This window comes from Podarcis gaigeae (genome assembly GCF_964106915.1).
Source record: "Podarcis gaigeae genome assembly, chromosome: 5".
In the NCBI taxonomy this organism is placed as follows: Eukaryota; Metazoa; Chordata; class Lepidosauria; order Squamata; family Lacertidae; genus Podarcis; species Podarcis gaigeae.
Window position 1 is genome coordinate 39,661,929 of NC_139681.1, and position 16,868 is coordinate 39,678,796.

At 44.3% G+C, this 16,868-nt stretch overlaps 1 protein-coding gene across 1 annotated transcript; it reads right to left on the reverse strand.

The window, feature by feature from the left end:
* Positions 1-4,472: 4,472 nt before the first annotated feature.
* LOC310844154 (uncharacterized protein) lies at positions 4,473-7,397 on the reverse strand (the record flags this gene model as incomplete). Its single annotated transcript, XM_083737916.1, has 3 exons — positions 6,863-7,397; positions 5,182-5,429; positions 4,473-4,790 (listed from the first exon to the last, which is right to left on the reverse strand). Exons 1-3 carry the CDS (start codon positions 7,116-7,118, stop codon positions 4,473-4,475), a joined length of 822 nt encoding a protein of 273 aa, XP_083594042.1. The 5' UTR covers positions 7,119-7,397.
* Between the last annotated feature and the right edge of the window lie 9,471 nt (positions 7,398-16,868).

A 16,868-nucleotide genomic window follows, 5' to 3' on the forward strand; every position in this document is an offset into this window, starting at 1 on the left:
AAACAAGTTCTTAGCATAAAAAGTGTACAATGTAACTTCAGCGGGCTGTGTGTTCCACAATTTCCAGTCCTTTGCATCTCAACCTTTTCACATTGATGCACAATTTGATGTGTACATCGCCAGGAAGGATACCTTCACAGGTATTTGCTAAGTCCATCACCATTTTACAGCCCCATAGGGAATTAGAAAGCAAAGCTTCTCTGACTGTTTTCTGAATCATAAAACATCAGTGGGAATAGAGCTGGTTAGAATTTTTTTGTTCAGAAAACTTTTGATTTTTTTAAACTCTCCCAGCCTAGATCTCCTTTTTGTCTGATAAAGTCACATGTCAGGGTTCCCTTGGAGACATCTTAATCTTTCATCACATTGAAGAAACTTCCCCCCCCCCTTTTTGCTCTCTCTCAGTAACTGATTCACATAAGGATGAGTAAGGCTAGAGACAAGATGCAGTATGAAATGGTACATTCCACCACCCTGGCAATCTGCTATTAGCTTCCAGATGTTCCCAGCAGTTATATGTTCATTGTTGATGAAGGATATGGTAGGATTCCATCTATTTCTGCTCTAATCCAGGCTCAACAGGGAAGGAAAATAAATGAACAAGGGCAATTGAACTGAGTTACATGAATGAGCCACGCACTATGTGCCACCTGTTTTCCACATGATGCGTCCATACATCATCCTGATCAAATGCCCTTAAATAGGATTTCACTACTGGGTATTCCTCATTATGAGTACATTTTAATTGAGGTAGTCACTTGTTCCCTGGGATTTATTTCTATCTTATCCTTAAGACAGGGATGCCATACATTCAGATTTCCCCAAACATTACCAGGATTTCAAAGGCAGAAATGATGTACGGGGAGAATTTATGAAATATGGTGCTTTGTCCTGGATCTTAGGCAAGTTAATCAATTTTTTGTGTGTGTGTTTTTGTAAAAAAAAAAAAAAGCTGCAGCAGCTCAAAAGCTCTTGGGTTTTCCTTTAAAAAGCTCAACAATTTGGGGAGGGGTTTCCTCGTTTTTATTTTCGGGGTGTCCTGGTTTTTACTTTTTGAAATAGGGCAACCCTACCTTAAGAGCTGAGAGCGGCAAGAATGTAGGGGCTGTACAAATGGACATATAAGGGGCATTCACGGTAAGCTGCTCTAGATTTTGGGGGAAAAACCTGTGCCTCTCAAGTGCATCCAGTCCGGTGCTGGGTAAGGAATAGAATATCACTAGACACTCACAAGTGGTCCTTTGCAAGGGAAGGGCTGCAGCCCGCTGCTTAAAGTAGCAGACAGGCAGCGGCAGATAAGTGCTCATTGGAGCTGGTGGAAAGTGGAGAGGTCAACAGTGGATGGAGCCAATGCCAGACAGAGCCAACTCATTCTAGCTTTGCCTGCGACTCCCTATCTTATTGGGCTCCAACTCCCATCAACCCCAGCTAGTCTGGATTAAGGCTGAGATTAGAGTTTAAGGGTCCCAATCTTAAACACACAATCAACAGCTGAATTAAGATATGTGAAAAGTCGTTTCAGCATGAGCATTTGGGTCTAGGGATGGGCTCTGATCTCAGATACCTTGCCTTTTATTCAAAGCAAAGCGCCAGAATCCCAGTGAATCAAATGAAATTACCCATATTGATGCCTAAGGCTTGGCTCAAGTTTTACTATGCCAGGAGAGACCCCTAATCAGTGTTCCTGTGCCTTAGGAACAGCCTGCTGTACAGAAACACAATTGCTGATGCCCATGCCATGGAAAAGCTCCACAAGCCACATTTCTGTATGATGTTTAAGGAACAAAGCAGAAAAAGTGGTACTTCACCTATTGCATTCTCAAATTACCCATTAAATATGAATATGTCATTCAAGCCGAACACATTGGAATGTCATGTGTTGAGATGAAATCCATAGGGTTGTATCCAATGCTAGTCATACTCAGAGCAGACGTATTGAAATTAATGGGCATGACTAACATAGGTCCATTAACATCAGTGGGTCTAGTCTTGAGTATAACTTAGCTGGATATATATGAAAGTTTGAAAATGTGTATTTTTATGGAAGCACACACAGCTGGAAGTGGAGGGAGTATCAGCTCTGCATTGGTACTTCATGATGACATGGACCTCAACTTGATTCAGATCTGGGTTCAATTGTTTCTCTGGGAATGCAGTGCATGTCAAGAGGCAGGCTAAAAGACACATGCGCGCGCGCACACACACACACACACACACACGCACACACAACCTAAATGAAACCATTAAAAAAAGAGAGAGAGAAGGCTTGCAAAGTGAACCAAATTAAACTTCCAAAACTTTTTTTTTTTATTGTGTGGGGAGCATATAAAAATAAACACATTGAAATAAAGTAGAAAGATGAAATCTCCTCTTAATACTCATTAACCGATTAATAATTCACTTCTCAACATTTGCACAAATGCTGTAATATTAAATCAGAGCAGATCAAATCAAATACAATCACAGTTCAAATATCTGTGGACTATCCAAAAGACACAAAATGATTAGATTTCTTTTCTGTTGGGCCACTTTGTCTAAAGTGCTAACATTAGGAACATAGAAAGCTCTCTTATACAGACTATTGGTCCATCAAAGTCAGCATTTCCTACACTGACTGGCAGCAGCTCTCCAGGATTTCAGGACTTTCCCAGTCCTACCTGAAGTTGCTAGGCACTAAATCCTGGACCTTCTGCATGCAAAGCATTTGCTCTACCACTGAGCTACAGTCCTATAACCTGAGAATAAACCCCATTGAACCTGAGGGAATTTGCTTCTGAGTAGACATGAATAGGCGTGCCCTGCAAATTACAAAGTAGCTCACTATAAACCCCTATTCTGTAATGTGGGGAATATTAATGATCTACCTTGCAGGGCTGTTGTAGTTACCTGAGTATAAAAGTAGTACTATATAAATGCCTAGTACAGTGGTACCTCTGGTTAAGAACTTAATTTGTTCTGGAGGTCCATTCTTAACCTGAAACTGTTCTTAACCTGAAGCACCACTTTAGCTAATGGGGCCTCCTGCCGCTGTACTGTTCTCATCCTGAAGCAAAGTTCTTAACCTGAGGTACCACTGTATCATAAGGATTTTAAAAAAGGAATGTGGCAAGTTCCCTCAGTCTTCATTTGCTTTATGGGGAACAATAACCTGGACTGGGGACTCCTTTTCAGCCTTTCTGGAGGCCCCATGACCATGGGGAGCAGAGCCTGAGGAACACATAGGCAGAGGAACAAGTGAATGCTACCTCTGTACATTAGGCTAGTTTCTACACATACACACAGAGAGACCTCTATCCAGGGAAGCAAAAAACATGATCAGAGTTCATAGACACATTCCAGCCAGGCAAAAACAGCAAAGGAATGTGCCAAACATGGCTGGGGAGAGGATGCATGATTAGGGATGGGGCGAGGCCTGGGGGAAAGTCCCAAGCGCCAGAGAGGTCTGGAGGCACATTTTGCCCATGGATCTTGTTTACAGGATTGTTGTTAGCATAACAACTAGGTAATGCATGTAAATACCTGAAAGCACTACACAAATGTTAAAATTATATAGCTGTTTTTTAAAAAAACAAAATGAATGCACTGCTTTACTGTAATAAAATCTCTGTAATTGAAATTCTAGGTATTTAAAAAAAAATATCGAAAGGGCGTTTATGGGACAAGGCAATTCCACAAATAAAGTGGTCCCAGGCTGTTAAGGGCTCTATATACTAATAGTATATATCTGATTAATTCTGCACATGCATACATCTTTACTAAAACAAATGGTTCCAGTTATTTTCTGTATTTGATATGGCAAAAAAAAAAAAAGTCCAATCCCCACCCCAGCTAAAAACATACCTATTAATGCAGAAAGCATTTTGAATTAGCTTATGGCTTACATCTTATCATAAAGAGCAATATATTGATAAAAGTACAATATATTGCACTGCAAACACAGACAACTTTATCAGTGGGTTGTGAATGAACACCAGAATTTTATGGCACATCAATGTTCTCAGGGTCACCCTTACAAAGAAGTAAGTTAATCACAGTGTTTAACATCTCTCTGATGCTATTATTGCACAACTTTCCGAACAACACACTATCAAGCCCTAAATCAAGCATAAGCTGATCTTGCTAAATCGATCACAGCTGATGGGCTCTTGTCTAATTTTATATCAGGCTTCTCCAGATGTTGCTGTTCTGCCCCATGACCTAAATTTAAGGGGCAGCTTGAAGCTGGTCTGTGTTAAGCCCTCGTTTAAATGTCAAAACTCAGTTAAGGTCTTGCTGAATGAATTAGCTTTTTTTAAAAAAAAAAACCCTCGTACATTGTAGTTATTTATTTTCATCCCAATTTCCCACTCATATCTCTGTGCAAAATATATTCAAAACCTATGTATTCAGGAATCTCGGTAGCTATAAATATAGCTCTGGAAGAGCAGACTTTATAGTGCAAATCCTTCTGTGGGGTCAGCAGCATTTCTGACTCAGAGGGGCAGGAAGACAGTTCTAGGGTCCTGGCATCCTATGAAGTAGGGCATGGGCCAGAGAGCACCAGGTTGCCCTCCAGAGTTGCTTCTGGGATCCAGAGTTGGAGCTGGCATTGGAGGGAAGGGGATGCCAGAAGGAACAGCTTCCCTCCCAGCGAAAGTATGCTGGTGTGGAGAGTAAACATAGGACACAGGCCCACTTTGAGGTCCAAAAGGGAGGGGGCTGTAAAATGGCACTGCATGAAAAGGTTCGGGTCTTATCTCCTGCAACTGACGCTTCAGTTTCATCCGTCGGTTCTGGAACCAAGTCTTGATCTGTGGACAGGGGAGAGAGAGAGAAGTGGATGAACTAATGGAGGAGCCCTTCATTGGTCAACAGAGCATTCTCCCTCACTCAACCACTTTTATGTTGAAATCCTTCTGCTTCTTTAAAATTTCCCACACCACCATGTCATTTCCAAATTGTCATTTTTTTGGTGGTGGTGGGTGGAGACCTTGAACCTCACGCTGAAGGAAAGGCATAATATAAAATGCAGTAAGAATTGTTTAAAGTTAAGAAAAGTCAGTCAAGGAAATTCTCTCATGCACACATCCATACCCACCTGCCTCCCCAAAAGTAGCTAGATTATTTTATTGTCTTTTACTCAGTATAATAGTCATTTTAGGGTCTATGTTTGTCAGGAGTTGAGCCAGTCTGGTCGCTTACCTGCACTTCGGAGAGTTGCATCTTACTGGCCAGTTTGCGTCTCTCTGCAGCGCCCAAGTACCTGTGACGCTTAAAGGAGTTCTCCAAGGTGCTGATCTGCTCCACGCTGAAAGCGGTGCGCAAGCGGCGGCTGTTGGTGCTTCTACTGCCGCTGCCGTCTTCTGGGGTCTGGCCCTCCGAGAGGCTCCCTTCGCCGTCCGAGCTGCCTTCCGTTGCACTCCACGTCCGCTTGGGAGCCTCAGACGCCTCTGGCAGAAAGAAGAGACAAAAGCCAGATGGTCAGCGACACGCCCACCGTGGAAATCAATAGCGGGTAAAGGAACACATTTCCCACGTTGGGATAAACTGATGTTTTATCCCCCTCAAAATCCTAGGGCAGCAAGCTGGGCTCAGCTATTTCCGGCTCATTCGTCCAGCCTACATGCATGTCTAATAAAAAAAAGAGCCCCATTGCACTGAAGAGAAATTACTCCCAATATAAGTATGCATCGCATTGCAGTTTTAGCGCTTCCATTATCCTCTATTTTATTCTGCTCTATCAATCGCTCTCTTTGAAAAACCCGAACTATTTCACAATAAAAACATCAATAACAACACACACAAGCGACTTCTAGGCCAATGCAGAGAAGACTGGGGGTGGGGAAATCTCCACTTAAAAGACTTGTTAAAAGAGAAAGGACTTCAATAGATGCCGAAAAGATAATAAAAAAGGTGACCGACTGATGGGAGGCAGTTGCAAAGGATCTGAATCGCCACACCAACAGTTGCGATTCCCTTCCCCTGCCCTGGGTAGTTTGTTGATAAGAGCATGAGACTTTTAATCTCAAGAGTCGTGGTTTCGAGCTCCACGTTGGGCCAAGTGACCCTCGCGGTCCCTCCTAAGTCAATGATTCTATGATTCCTACACCTGAGTTTGCCATTTGATGTAAGAGTTTCACCTGGGTGATTAAGTCTTATAGAGCTGGTTAGGACTTCTCGCACAGGATCGGGATATATTTCAGCCAGGTCTTCACCCGCAAAGTTGGCTTTTAGTTTGACAGATAGAGGTGGAAACACAGGCCACTATTTCCAGGTGGAAAGAAGGGCTCGGATGGGTTTTCGGGAAAGCGGCTTGCGATCAGCTCGCAGCTCGGCCTTGTCAAAAGAATTGACGGGAGGCAAAGGACCTGATCAGTGGCCGGGAAACCGGAAAATAGTAAGTGGCCTTTACTCTATTCCGTGCTCGATTGTTAGGAAAACCGAGCAAGTGTCTCGCTTCCCATTGTTGCCGCCTTTCCAACCTCCTAGGCTTTCGAACCAGCGTCCCCAGAGAACCCCTTCGCGCCCCGACGGGCAATATTCCCCACGTTGGAAAGTCCGGCTAGACTCTAGAGAGCACTAGGATTCGCCCTTCCCCAAAGTTGCATTATTCCGCCGAAAAAAAGCAACAGCAGGGGCACTTGCTTCCGAGGAATTGCGAGTTTATAAACCTGGAGATCAATATAAAAGACCTATAAAGATAATAAGAGCCGTGCTGGATCAGGTCAGCAAGTCCGGCGTCCTGGTCTTAACAGTAGCCAACCAGATGACCTCCGTTTCCCAGCAGCTGGTATCAATCAGGACACAAATTGGAAGTAGAGTATAGTGAAGGCAAATTTATAGCTTCTCCTCCATGAATCGGAGCCTGCTAGAGAAGTAGTACCTGCTGACGTCGAGGAGGAATCCACTTTCTTCTGGGGCGAAGGGAGGTGTTCAGAAGGCGGTTCGTGGCCCCTGGGAACGACTTTTTCCCCGACCGGCCTTCGTTCTCTCCCGGCAGGACGGCAGTTAGAAGGAGGCTCGCTCTGCTGGGTGAAGGCCGAAGACGCGGTTGGGCTGACTCCTTCCCTGCTCCGGGCGTGGTTGGTGGCTTGGCTGCTCTGGGAGAGCCACTCCACCGAGAAGGGAGCCTTGGTCATGGCGCGCTTGCCGTCGGGGGGTTAGACGAGCCCGGGTCTTGTGCGCTTGATGAGCTGAAGCCTTTGGACGCGCAGGCCGTGACGCGCCTCTTCCCTTATATGGGGCGCCCCCAAGCAAACAGCGACAGGGGTAAACACAACATCAAAGGCCAGATAAGTACTGGCTCATTATTATCATGCCTCCCCGACAAAAGAGGTTGTTCGCACATTTTCCAAAGCCCTGGTAGGGCTGGCTCCACCGTGTCTGCCGAGAGATCATTCCATTGGATTGTAAGCGATTTACAGGACTTGTCACATCCTTTATCCGTCTATGCAAATGTTCGCTTACTGCCCGACTCGATTGAAGGAGGCTTCAAAAGGCAATCGGGGAATTTCAATACCCCGCGCTCGGAGCAACGGCCATTTCTTCTTTATTTATTTTTTTCAAATACACATTTCGGAGAAAAACGGGCCTGGATATCATTTGCCGCCTTCTTCAGACTGGAATGAGGACCCGTTTCAGAATGTATTTCCTTAAAGAGCTGCCAGGGTCGTAAAATGGATGTCAGAGAAGGCAAAGGTGAGCTTTAATGGGGGAAAGAAGCATCGTCGGTAGTTGCTGTTCGATGAGAGTTAAGCTTTTTCCATTCAGTATAGCAGGGCCAGGCAAGCTACATTTTTTGCTGGACCCCCAAGATCCAAAAGGCCCTTCCAATGAAACAATCCAGGCAGTTGTTTTGTGTGCAAGGCCTGGAGTTCACAGGCCTTCTAGGAAAACACCACTTCCTGGTTCTCCCCAAGCTGCTTCATAATCTAGAGAGAGTCAGAAGAGCTACTTTGTTGCTTTCATTGTTGAGCAGTTGGGAATCAGACATCCTGGCTGGTCCATTGCAGATTGATGAGAGATCCAGGAGCAGACCCCGAGCTCCTAGACCTCTCAAGCCCTGCAAACCCCAGCAATTGCACCGGCCAGGTTTTGAGGTTTCTGCACTGTTGGTTATAATTTATTACTGCCCATCTCCCTCCCTCTCCCCTCTCCAAAATAACAGTTTTGCCTCTTCAAGGCACTCCATGGCTCTTCTCCCTTCATGGTGTAGTGGAATAGTGCTAGCTGTTGGACTCCAAACTCCCATCAGGTCTAGCCAGGATGGCCAGTGGTCAGGGATAATTTGAGTCAAATCCCATCAACATGTAGAGTGTACTATGTTGGTGGACCCTGGGGTTAAAACGTTGGGCTCCTAGGACCTGGAAGGCCAGGGTTCAAAGCCCAACTTGTCATAAGGCTCACTGATCTGAGAGCAGTCACCCACTTTTAGTATAAATTATTTTGCAGGGTTGTTGGGAAGGGGGAAATGAGATGGGGGATGTCATGCAGTCCACATTGAACTCCTTGGAGGAGAGGGGCATAAGTAATAAGTAAATGAACAGAATTCTCACAAACAGCCCCCAATATGGGTTATTTTGAAAGTTTGTTGCTGTCCTAAGATCGCGATTTAAGATTCATGACAGGTTGGGGTTTTGAACCTAGGTCACTGCCAGTCCTGCTTTACACCATGTTGACTTTTCCAGGTAGTAGTGAAAAGGGCAGGCCATAGTTTGTGTGTTGTGATATGCAGGTATGTGCATATGTTTGTTTTCAACATTACAGTGGTACCTCGGGTTACAGACGCTTCAGGTTAGACTCCGCTAACCCAGAAATAGTACCTCGGGTTAAGAACTTTGCTTCAGGATGAGAACAGAAATCGTGCAGCAGCGGTGCGGCAGCAGCAGGAGGCCCCATTAGCTAAAGTGGTGCTTCAGGTTAAGAACAGTTTCAGGTTAAGTACGGACCTCCGGAACGAATTAAGTACTTAACCCAAGATACCACTGTATTTCTACAGTGAAATCTAGGGCACTGTTTTCACAGTTTCCTTTTCTGAGCTTTGACGCACCCCATAAGCAACATAATATAAGAGACGGAAAATTCTTAAATTGGCATTTTGGTTAATTCTCTGCCAACAAAGTTTGGTATTCAGGAGAACAGCAGTTTCAAGGGAGAGAATGAAAAACATATTAAAGCTTCCCTGAGTGCAATTTAGAAGGAATACAGATTAACATTTGCCCAGTGTTTATTTGTGTGATCTGCACACAATCACTCGGTTTCAGCTCTCTGAGTTTATACAGATAGGTCAAGTAGTTTGGGTTGCGTTTTCTCACTTTGGGGTTGCTTAGCTAGCCATGCCATCCAAACAAGTGCGCAGGAGGGTTTTACTAGTTGTCTTAATGTTTGCCCCATCTCCCTATATTCAAGGGAGCTTTTTGTCACAACACTGTGAATTCTAGCTACACAGAAAATCACTGAGAGCCAGGCATTCTTAAACTTGTAGGCTTCAATGGCCTTAAAGCATGTCTCATTCTAGGTGAGATGGTGCCTGATTCTGTGTGAGATGGTGGTACAGATGTTTAGTAAAACTACCATCTGCAGCCAAGTCGATCTGAGAAACTTTTCAAAGTTTAGCACCTGAACAGAAATCTCTGAAAACGAGGGATAGACCTGTATCTGTTGATCTGTAGCATTTAAATATGTAGTGATTTGCATACATTATGTAAGCATTCCTTACAATAGCCCTAGAAGATACTATAATCCCTGCAGTGTCGACCAATATGGCTTCAGTCTTTTGTGATCTACTCTCCCCCACTCTAAACAGAACCCTCGTGGTGCATTACTCAATTGAGCTCTACAAAGCACCAGTGTTTATGTGGGATTTCTTTAACAGTTAAGGCAATAACTTAATCTTTGTTAGTGATGCCTAACAATATTAAGTAATGACCTGCTGGATTCAATCAAGGCCCACCCTATCTAGTATTCTTTGGAAGAATCCCCACAAAGCAACAGGAGGTAGATGGCCCTCCAGAAATTGGCAAAACCTGATATACTTTCTGCCAGCCCTGTTGTAGATGAAGCTCAGACACAAGGGCTTCATTGTCTAAGGCTGTTTTATGAATTCATGGCAAAGGAGAAATATAAACCAAAAAGACGTCCACACTTAAACCTTTTGCTTTGATGCCTACTACAACAGAGCACCACATCCAAAACACTCCAGAAGTGGCTGTAATGTTTTCCTCTGGCATCCAGTCAGGTCACTGATTAGCACTCATTTTCTGAATGTTTTTGGGGGATACAGTAGCAGCACCTCTATAAAGAAACAGACTATCAAGGAATTTTGGCCCTGCAAACATTCAACTGGTAAAGGTAAGCTGGAACAGGTGCGTTTTTGCATTGAACATGTAACCATTGTAAAACATGGTTCTTTTCCACCAAAAACCCCCCCTCCAAATTAAGCACAACCTACCCACACTATACCCTATATTTTCAATTTGCAGCTAATATTTATTTGTGAGATCATCAACAAACCTAGCCCCTGGACGATACTGTCTCCAAATCCACATTTAGTAATGTGAGACATACCTCCTGTACTTTTATTGATTGTAGAGGAGGAAGGATTTTTTAAATCATTTATTTATTGCAGCTGCCATGTTTCCTGATAGTGATTTAATGGGTGCAGGGGAGCTGTATCTTTTGAAATTTGCCTTCTCTTTGGCTGTTACCAGTTAGGTTTCTGGGCCTGTATTGAATCTGGTAATCATATTTATTGCTACAAGAAAAGTATTGACCAGTAGGCTAGGTTGGGTGGGTTTGCTGAATTGCCAGTTTGGTTCATTGGCAGGAAAACAGGGTTAATGGCAACACATATCTTGATGCTTTTTATGAAGCTTCCAGGTCATAACACTGAGCTGCAGAAAGTGCTAGCAGTCATTGTTCTTTCTCTCCTCCACTACCCAAAGTGTTATGTCTGTGGCAATGCTGTCCTCATTACAAGTGACACCCTTCCATGAGAAGGTCCCAGATTCAATCCCTAGAATCACCAGCTTAAGAACAAACAGTGATGGAAAAGAGTCAGAGTTGACAACGGCTGGAGGAAATGGACAAACTGTCCAACCTGATACAAGGTTGCATCCTATGCCATAAACAAGGAGTGGGGGGTTTCTTTCAGCTTGAGGACCACATTCCCATCTCTGCAGCCTTCTGGGGACCACAGGCAAAAGTGAGCATGCAGTTTAGCATTGTACAGTTGTTTTTTAGTCACGTCCAACTCTTTGTGACCCCCTGGACCAGAGCACGCCAGGCACTCCTGTCTTCTACTGCCTCCCGCAGTTTGGTCAAACTCATGCTGGTAGCTTCGAGAACACTATCCAACCATCTCATCCTCCGTTGTCCCCTTCTCCTTGTGCCCTCCATCTTTCCCAACATCAGGGTCTTTTCCAGGGAGTCTTCTCTTCTCATGAGGTGGCCAAAGTATTGGAGCCTCAGCTTCACGATCTGTCCTTCCAGTGAGCACTCAGGGCTGATTTCCTTCAGAACAGAGAGGTTTGATCTTCTTGCAGTCCATTGGACTCTCAAGAGTCTCCTCCAGCACCATAATTCAAAAGCATCAATTCTTCGGCGATCAGCTTTCTTTATGGTCCAGCTTTCACTTCCATACATCACTACTGGGAAAACCATAGCTTTTACTATATGGACCTTTGTCGGCAGCATTGTACAGTAGGCCTCTCTATCTTCATCCAGGTAATCAAGGGGCATTTTGATAGTAAAAGGGCACATTCCAAGCAAGAGCGCTCAGGGAGAGCCCAAAGTAGGATTGCTCAGGGTTAAGAGTGAGAAGGTGGTGTGGCCTGGGGAGAGTCTTGAGGGCCAGATAGAAAGGCCCAGAGGGCCATTTTTTGGCTTCCAGGCCTGAGGTTCCCCACCCCTGCCATAAACCAATTGTTCACAAGGGCTATTAAAGTGCCAATGTATTATTCTGCTATCTGTAAAGATTGGCAGATACGCATCTGGTTCCCTAGATGGCAAAGCTAGGATCATTTAAATGATCCCCCGCTTCATTGTTCACCAGCACCTAGAGCACCTTGCAAAGTCAATCCTTTTGGTCTCAGCAAAGGCCATCAGCAGTAATAAATAAATAAACCCAGCCCATATCCCTGGAGGAGCTTAAATGACACCGTTGATCTGCAGACAAACAGCTGCTTTGTCCAGATTTGTATTCTATTTTGCATTGATCAGGACCACCTGATTGCCATGACATTGTTTAGAAAGGAATTTCTCCTCGGATCTGTGTAAGAAGGGGCCAAACTGATGGATGACTATTCTTTAGGGTTTGCTCAGATGGGACCTTTTGCTAAGGTCTGGTAAGTCTTGTGTCTGAGCTTTGGAGCTGGTGTCCTCATTCTCTCCCCCAACACAGCATAACTCTCCAGTTGTCTGCAGCATTATCCTATTTCAGACTGCCTGATTCCTTATGCTGCACCTTGATCCTTGAGATCCTCCAATGAGGTTTGGCCAGCCATTGCCAGGAACTGAGCCTTTAATGTGGCAGACCCTGCCCTTTGGAAATCCTTTCCAATAGAAAGTCAGCAGGATCCACCTGTACTTTCTTTAAGAATGTGGTTTTTCCCCCAAAAAAACGTGGTTTCCCCCCGCAAAAAACCCAACGTGTTTTTATAGATGTTATTGATGTATGATGGTTAAAAAGTTTTTATTTTGTACACTGCTTTCTTATATATATATTTTTGAAAGTGTGGTTTATAAATATCCAAATAAGAATATATTTTAAAATAGGCAATTTTATTTAGTTACCATACTTTTTGCTTGCCATAGGAGACACTCGCACCGACCAATGAGCAGGTCAACTTATTTTGAAGTGGTCTGTGCTGTTGCTTTTACACACACACATCCACCCATTTTTCTTACAATTATATGGGCACATGTGTACTGGAAATATCCAAAGAGCAACAAAACAAAAGGTGTAAAATGAGAGACAAGCCAGAAAAATATGATGCAATCTGGACAAGGCATTGGAAACAAACTGCCACCTAGTGGACAAAGCACAACATTGCAAAAGAGTGTGCCAGTTGGCAGTGTTGCTAACCCCAGGCCAATGGTGGAGTGCTCACAACACATTAAGCAAACACAAGACTGCCCAGTGAACTAATATTTGTGCTTGTCAATGTGGTGCCTTTAACTATTGTGGTCAAACTCAGCTTAGTGAAATATTACGCCAGAGCCATTCCCTGTTTGTTTTTAACTCTGCTTTCCACAAATTAATAGCTCATCCATCACAAACGGGAGTGAGCCAGAACATAAATCTCCAGCCCATTCTGGTGACTGAGAAGAGGCCTGCTTTTCCTCTCCCTCCCCAGATGTTGTCAGGATTTAATGGGACACGTGGCTTCTCTAGAGAGGAGATGGTAAACTACAGGTTCCATAGGACTTAAGAACATCATAAAGACTTTTTATCAGCTGTTATTGCAGACTCAGTGCTTTTAAAACCAACATTTTCATCACTGGGATGAGTCACAATTTAATATGGAGTTAAGCACTTTTAGGCTCCTTTTATTTCAGTGAGACTTGAATCTGCATGAATTACATCTTTTGCCATGTCAACTGATGGACACTTCTGCGCATGTCTACTCGTCTGGTGCTATTGTGGCCTGTGCAGGCAACTGTCTTGTGACAGGAGTAGACTTGTGGTCTAGAATGTGGCAGGCTGCTTGATAGCTGGATGTGTCTTGCTGAAGAAGGCTGGTCCCAATTTCTGTCTCTTCCACCTCATGGTTCTACCTATGGGTGGCAACCATTTTAGGCGTGTCCAATTGACATGCAATTGCCACCATGTGAGTCCTTTTGGACCAGGGAGAGGGGTGGAATGGGGCAGGCCTACCGCCACCCTGGCCTGAAATTAAGCAGCTGTATGTGACAAAGTACTGACCTGCCACACAACACACAGTGGCTGCCATCCAACATAGACTATTCCTAGCATTGCTGGTTTGTAACCAATTGTTCTAATCACAGCCATGAAAAGATTGTCCATATTAGAGAGGTGGAACCTGTGGCCCTTCAGATGTCGGACTACAACTCCCATCAGCTCCCTATAGCATAGGCAATGGTCAGGGATGGTGGAGTTGTAGTCTAACAGTATCTGAGGTGGCATCCAATGCCCTGGTTCCATTAGCTCACGGATTTATGATTGTGCTACAGACCTTTGCCCCCTTTCTCCCATATATGCTCCACCTGTTGTCCCTAAGTCTGTTCCAGAGGGTTGCTGTAGTCCCAGAACAGATTTAGGAGGCATGTAGCGGGGTGGGGAAAGTTTCATTGTACAAAGTTAAATCCTTGCACTAATGGATTTGATGCTACTCTGGATACAAGCCCTAGTCTATATACAAGCATACCTTGGTTCTCGAATGCCTTGGTACTCTTATGTTTTTGCTCCCAAATACCACAAACCTGGAAGTTTTCAAATGTTTTTTGGAAGCCAAACATCCAACGCAGTTTCTGCTTGAGTGCAGGAAGCTCCTGCAGCCAATTGGAAGCCGTGCCTTGGTTTTCGAATGTTTCAGAAGTCAAATGGACTTCCAGAACGGATTATGTTCAAGAACAAAGGTACGACTGTATACTGCTTTGATGAGCAAATATAAGTGTCTCAGGTTTACCTCTTCCATGGTAGGAGGTAACCTAATGCAAGCCTACTACTTTTTTAAGGCTAGAGGGCATCTGGTCTAGTCTGCTAGAGGACAATGGCTTAGGATGCATTTCTGATGCTATCAGATCAGATGATGAAGTGGCCCCCTAGTGCCAATACTGTCTTTGAACTGTTCTCTTGTTAAAAAAAAGTAGAGTATGATTAATACCAGTAGAAATGTAATTCCTCTCTTCACATGGAAGGATTTATTCTAATAATGGAACATCAGGCTATATTTTATTGCACCCTGGATATGGTACTATGTAACTTTATGATTTCTATGAAACTGAAAATACAGAAAAGGAGAATGATTGTGATGTGGTAAAAGACTAACATATTTATTGGGGCATAAGCTTTCATGGAAAGCTTATGCCCCAATAAATCAGCTGAATATTTCAAACCAACCAGGACACTCTTTATTAAATATTAGATATAACAGAGGCTTGGGGTATTCCTATTCAAAAACTACAGAGGTGCTCCAGTACCACCTTCTGGAAGAAAGTGTAATTACAAGGTACCAGAAAAGAGGGGAGCGGGGGGAGGGGGAGGGAGAGGGAGAACTGGTACTTTTTCTAAAAGTCATTTTTCTATGTTTTCAATGTTTCTGAAGAGAAACTATTTTGAAATAGGATGTATCTTTCTTTACAGTTCTAGTGCCATATTTTCTCCCTTCTGTATTATTTATCTTATTCTCATCCTTTGCTACCATTTTATGCTTAAGGGGAGGGGTAGTACCTCTGGTGTTAGGGACGTGGGTGGCGCTGTGGGTTAAACCACAGAGCCTAGGACTTGCCGATCAGAAGGTGGGCAGTTCAAATCCCCGCGACAGGGTGAGCTCCCGTTGCTCGGTCCCTGCTCTTGCCAACCTAGCAGTTCGAAAGCACGTCAAAGTGCAAGTAGGTACAGCTTAGGCAGGAAGGTAAACGGTGTTTCCGTGTGCTGCTCTGGTTCGCCAGAAGCGGCTTAGTCATGCTGGCCACATGACCCAGAAGCTGTATGCTGGCTCCCTTGGCCAATAAAGTGAGATGAGCGCCGCAACCCCAGAGTCGGTCACGACTGGACCTAATGGTCAGGAGTCCTTTTACCTTTACCTTTTAGTACCTCTAGTGGGGGACATGTCATGCTCCTTCTCTGGCAGTTTGTCCACCTTTGGTTCCCACCCTGAACTCTGCTCTCACCTGTGGCCCCTAGAAGCTGTCAACATGCGACAGCAGCCACAACCCAGGAATGGCTTTGACTGGCCAGCTAAACCAGATCAGGGTATCCAATAGGTCAGTGAGTTAGGGACTTCCCCTGCAAGTTCTGGTGGATTGAGCAGATGAGACCAAGAGTGGATCCGGTGGTGGTTTCTGCACATGCTGTAGGGGGAGTGAGAGGCAGGTGGAGTTTGTTAACCTGGGAAAGTAGACCATCTAGGAGAAGGAAAACTGATCCTAAACCTCCACTGTCTTTCAGGATATCTTCAGGAAAAGAAAAGGGTAAGGAAGCGAGGATTTATGTTGGGGTGTGTGTGTGGCAGCTGCCGCCCCCACCTTGGCTACGCCCATGGTAAGGAGTGAACCCAACACAAATCCGGAGTGGAGTCCTTATGCTGGCTGGCCAGGTGGGGCTCACTGGCTCTGGGAGGAGGCGTGTGATTCCTCAGCTGGAGTAGACTCTGAGCAGGTGAGGGTCACCTGCCTCATCAAGCCCAGATACTGCAAAAGAGAAGCAGAGCTGAGGTGTCTGTTCAATAGCTCATGTTGATGGACTTGGGCTTGGATGCTCCTGGATCTCTAGGGGACAATGCTTCAGTATCCTGTATCCTGACTGCTAGACTTCAGACTTGGCTACTTGGATTGACCCTGGACTGCATTTCCTGACCTTTGGACTTTGCTTGTGTGACTTGACCCTAGGACTTTGGACTTGACATCCTGACTTGCAGCCAGGTAGGCCAGGGGTTCAGGACACCATTTATGTTTTTAAAATGAAGCAGAAACTTCAATAGGAATAACACAAAAGCAACAAAGATAATACAAACTAGTCATTTATTTTCATGTGGTATCATAAAAAGCAAAAATACTTGGCTTTAAAACCCTTGTTACTTTACATATTGGCTGTTTCATACAGAAATAAATTATAAGCAATGTAAAAAAAAAAAAGCACACGTTAAATACCTGATTGGGGAAAAAACAGATTTCAGTATAAGGAACCTCAAAGGAATTTCAAATAT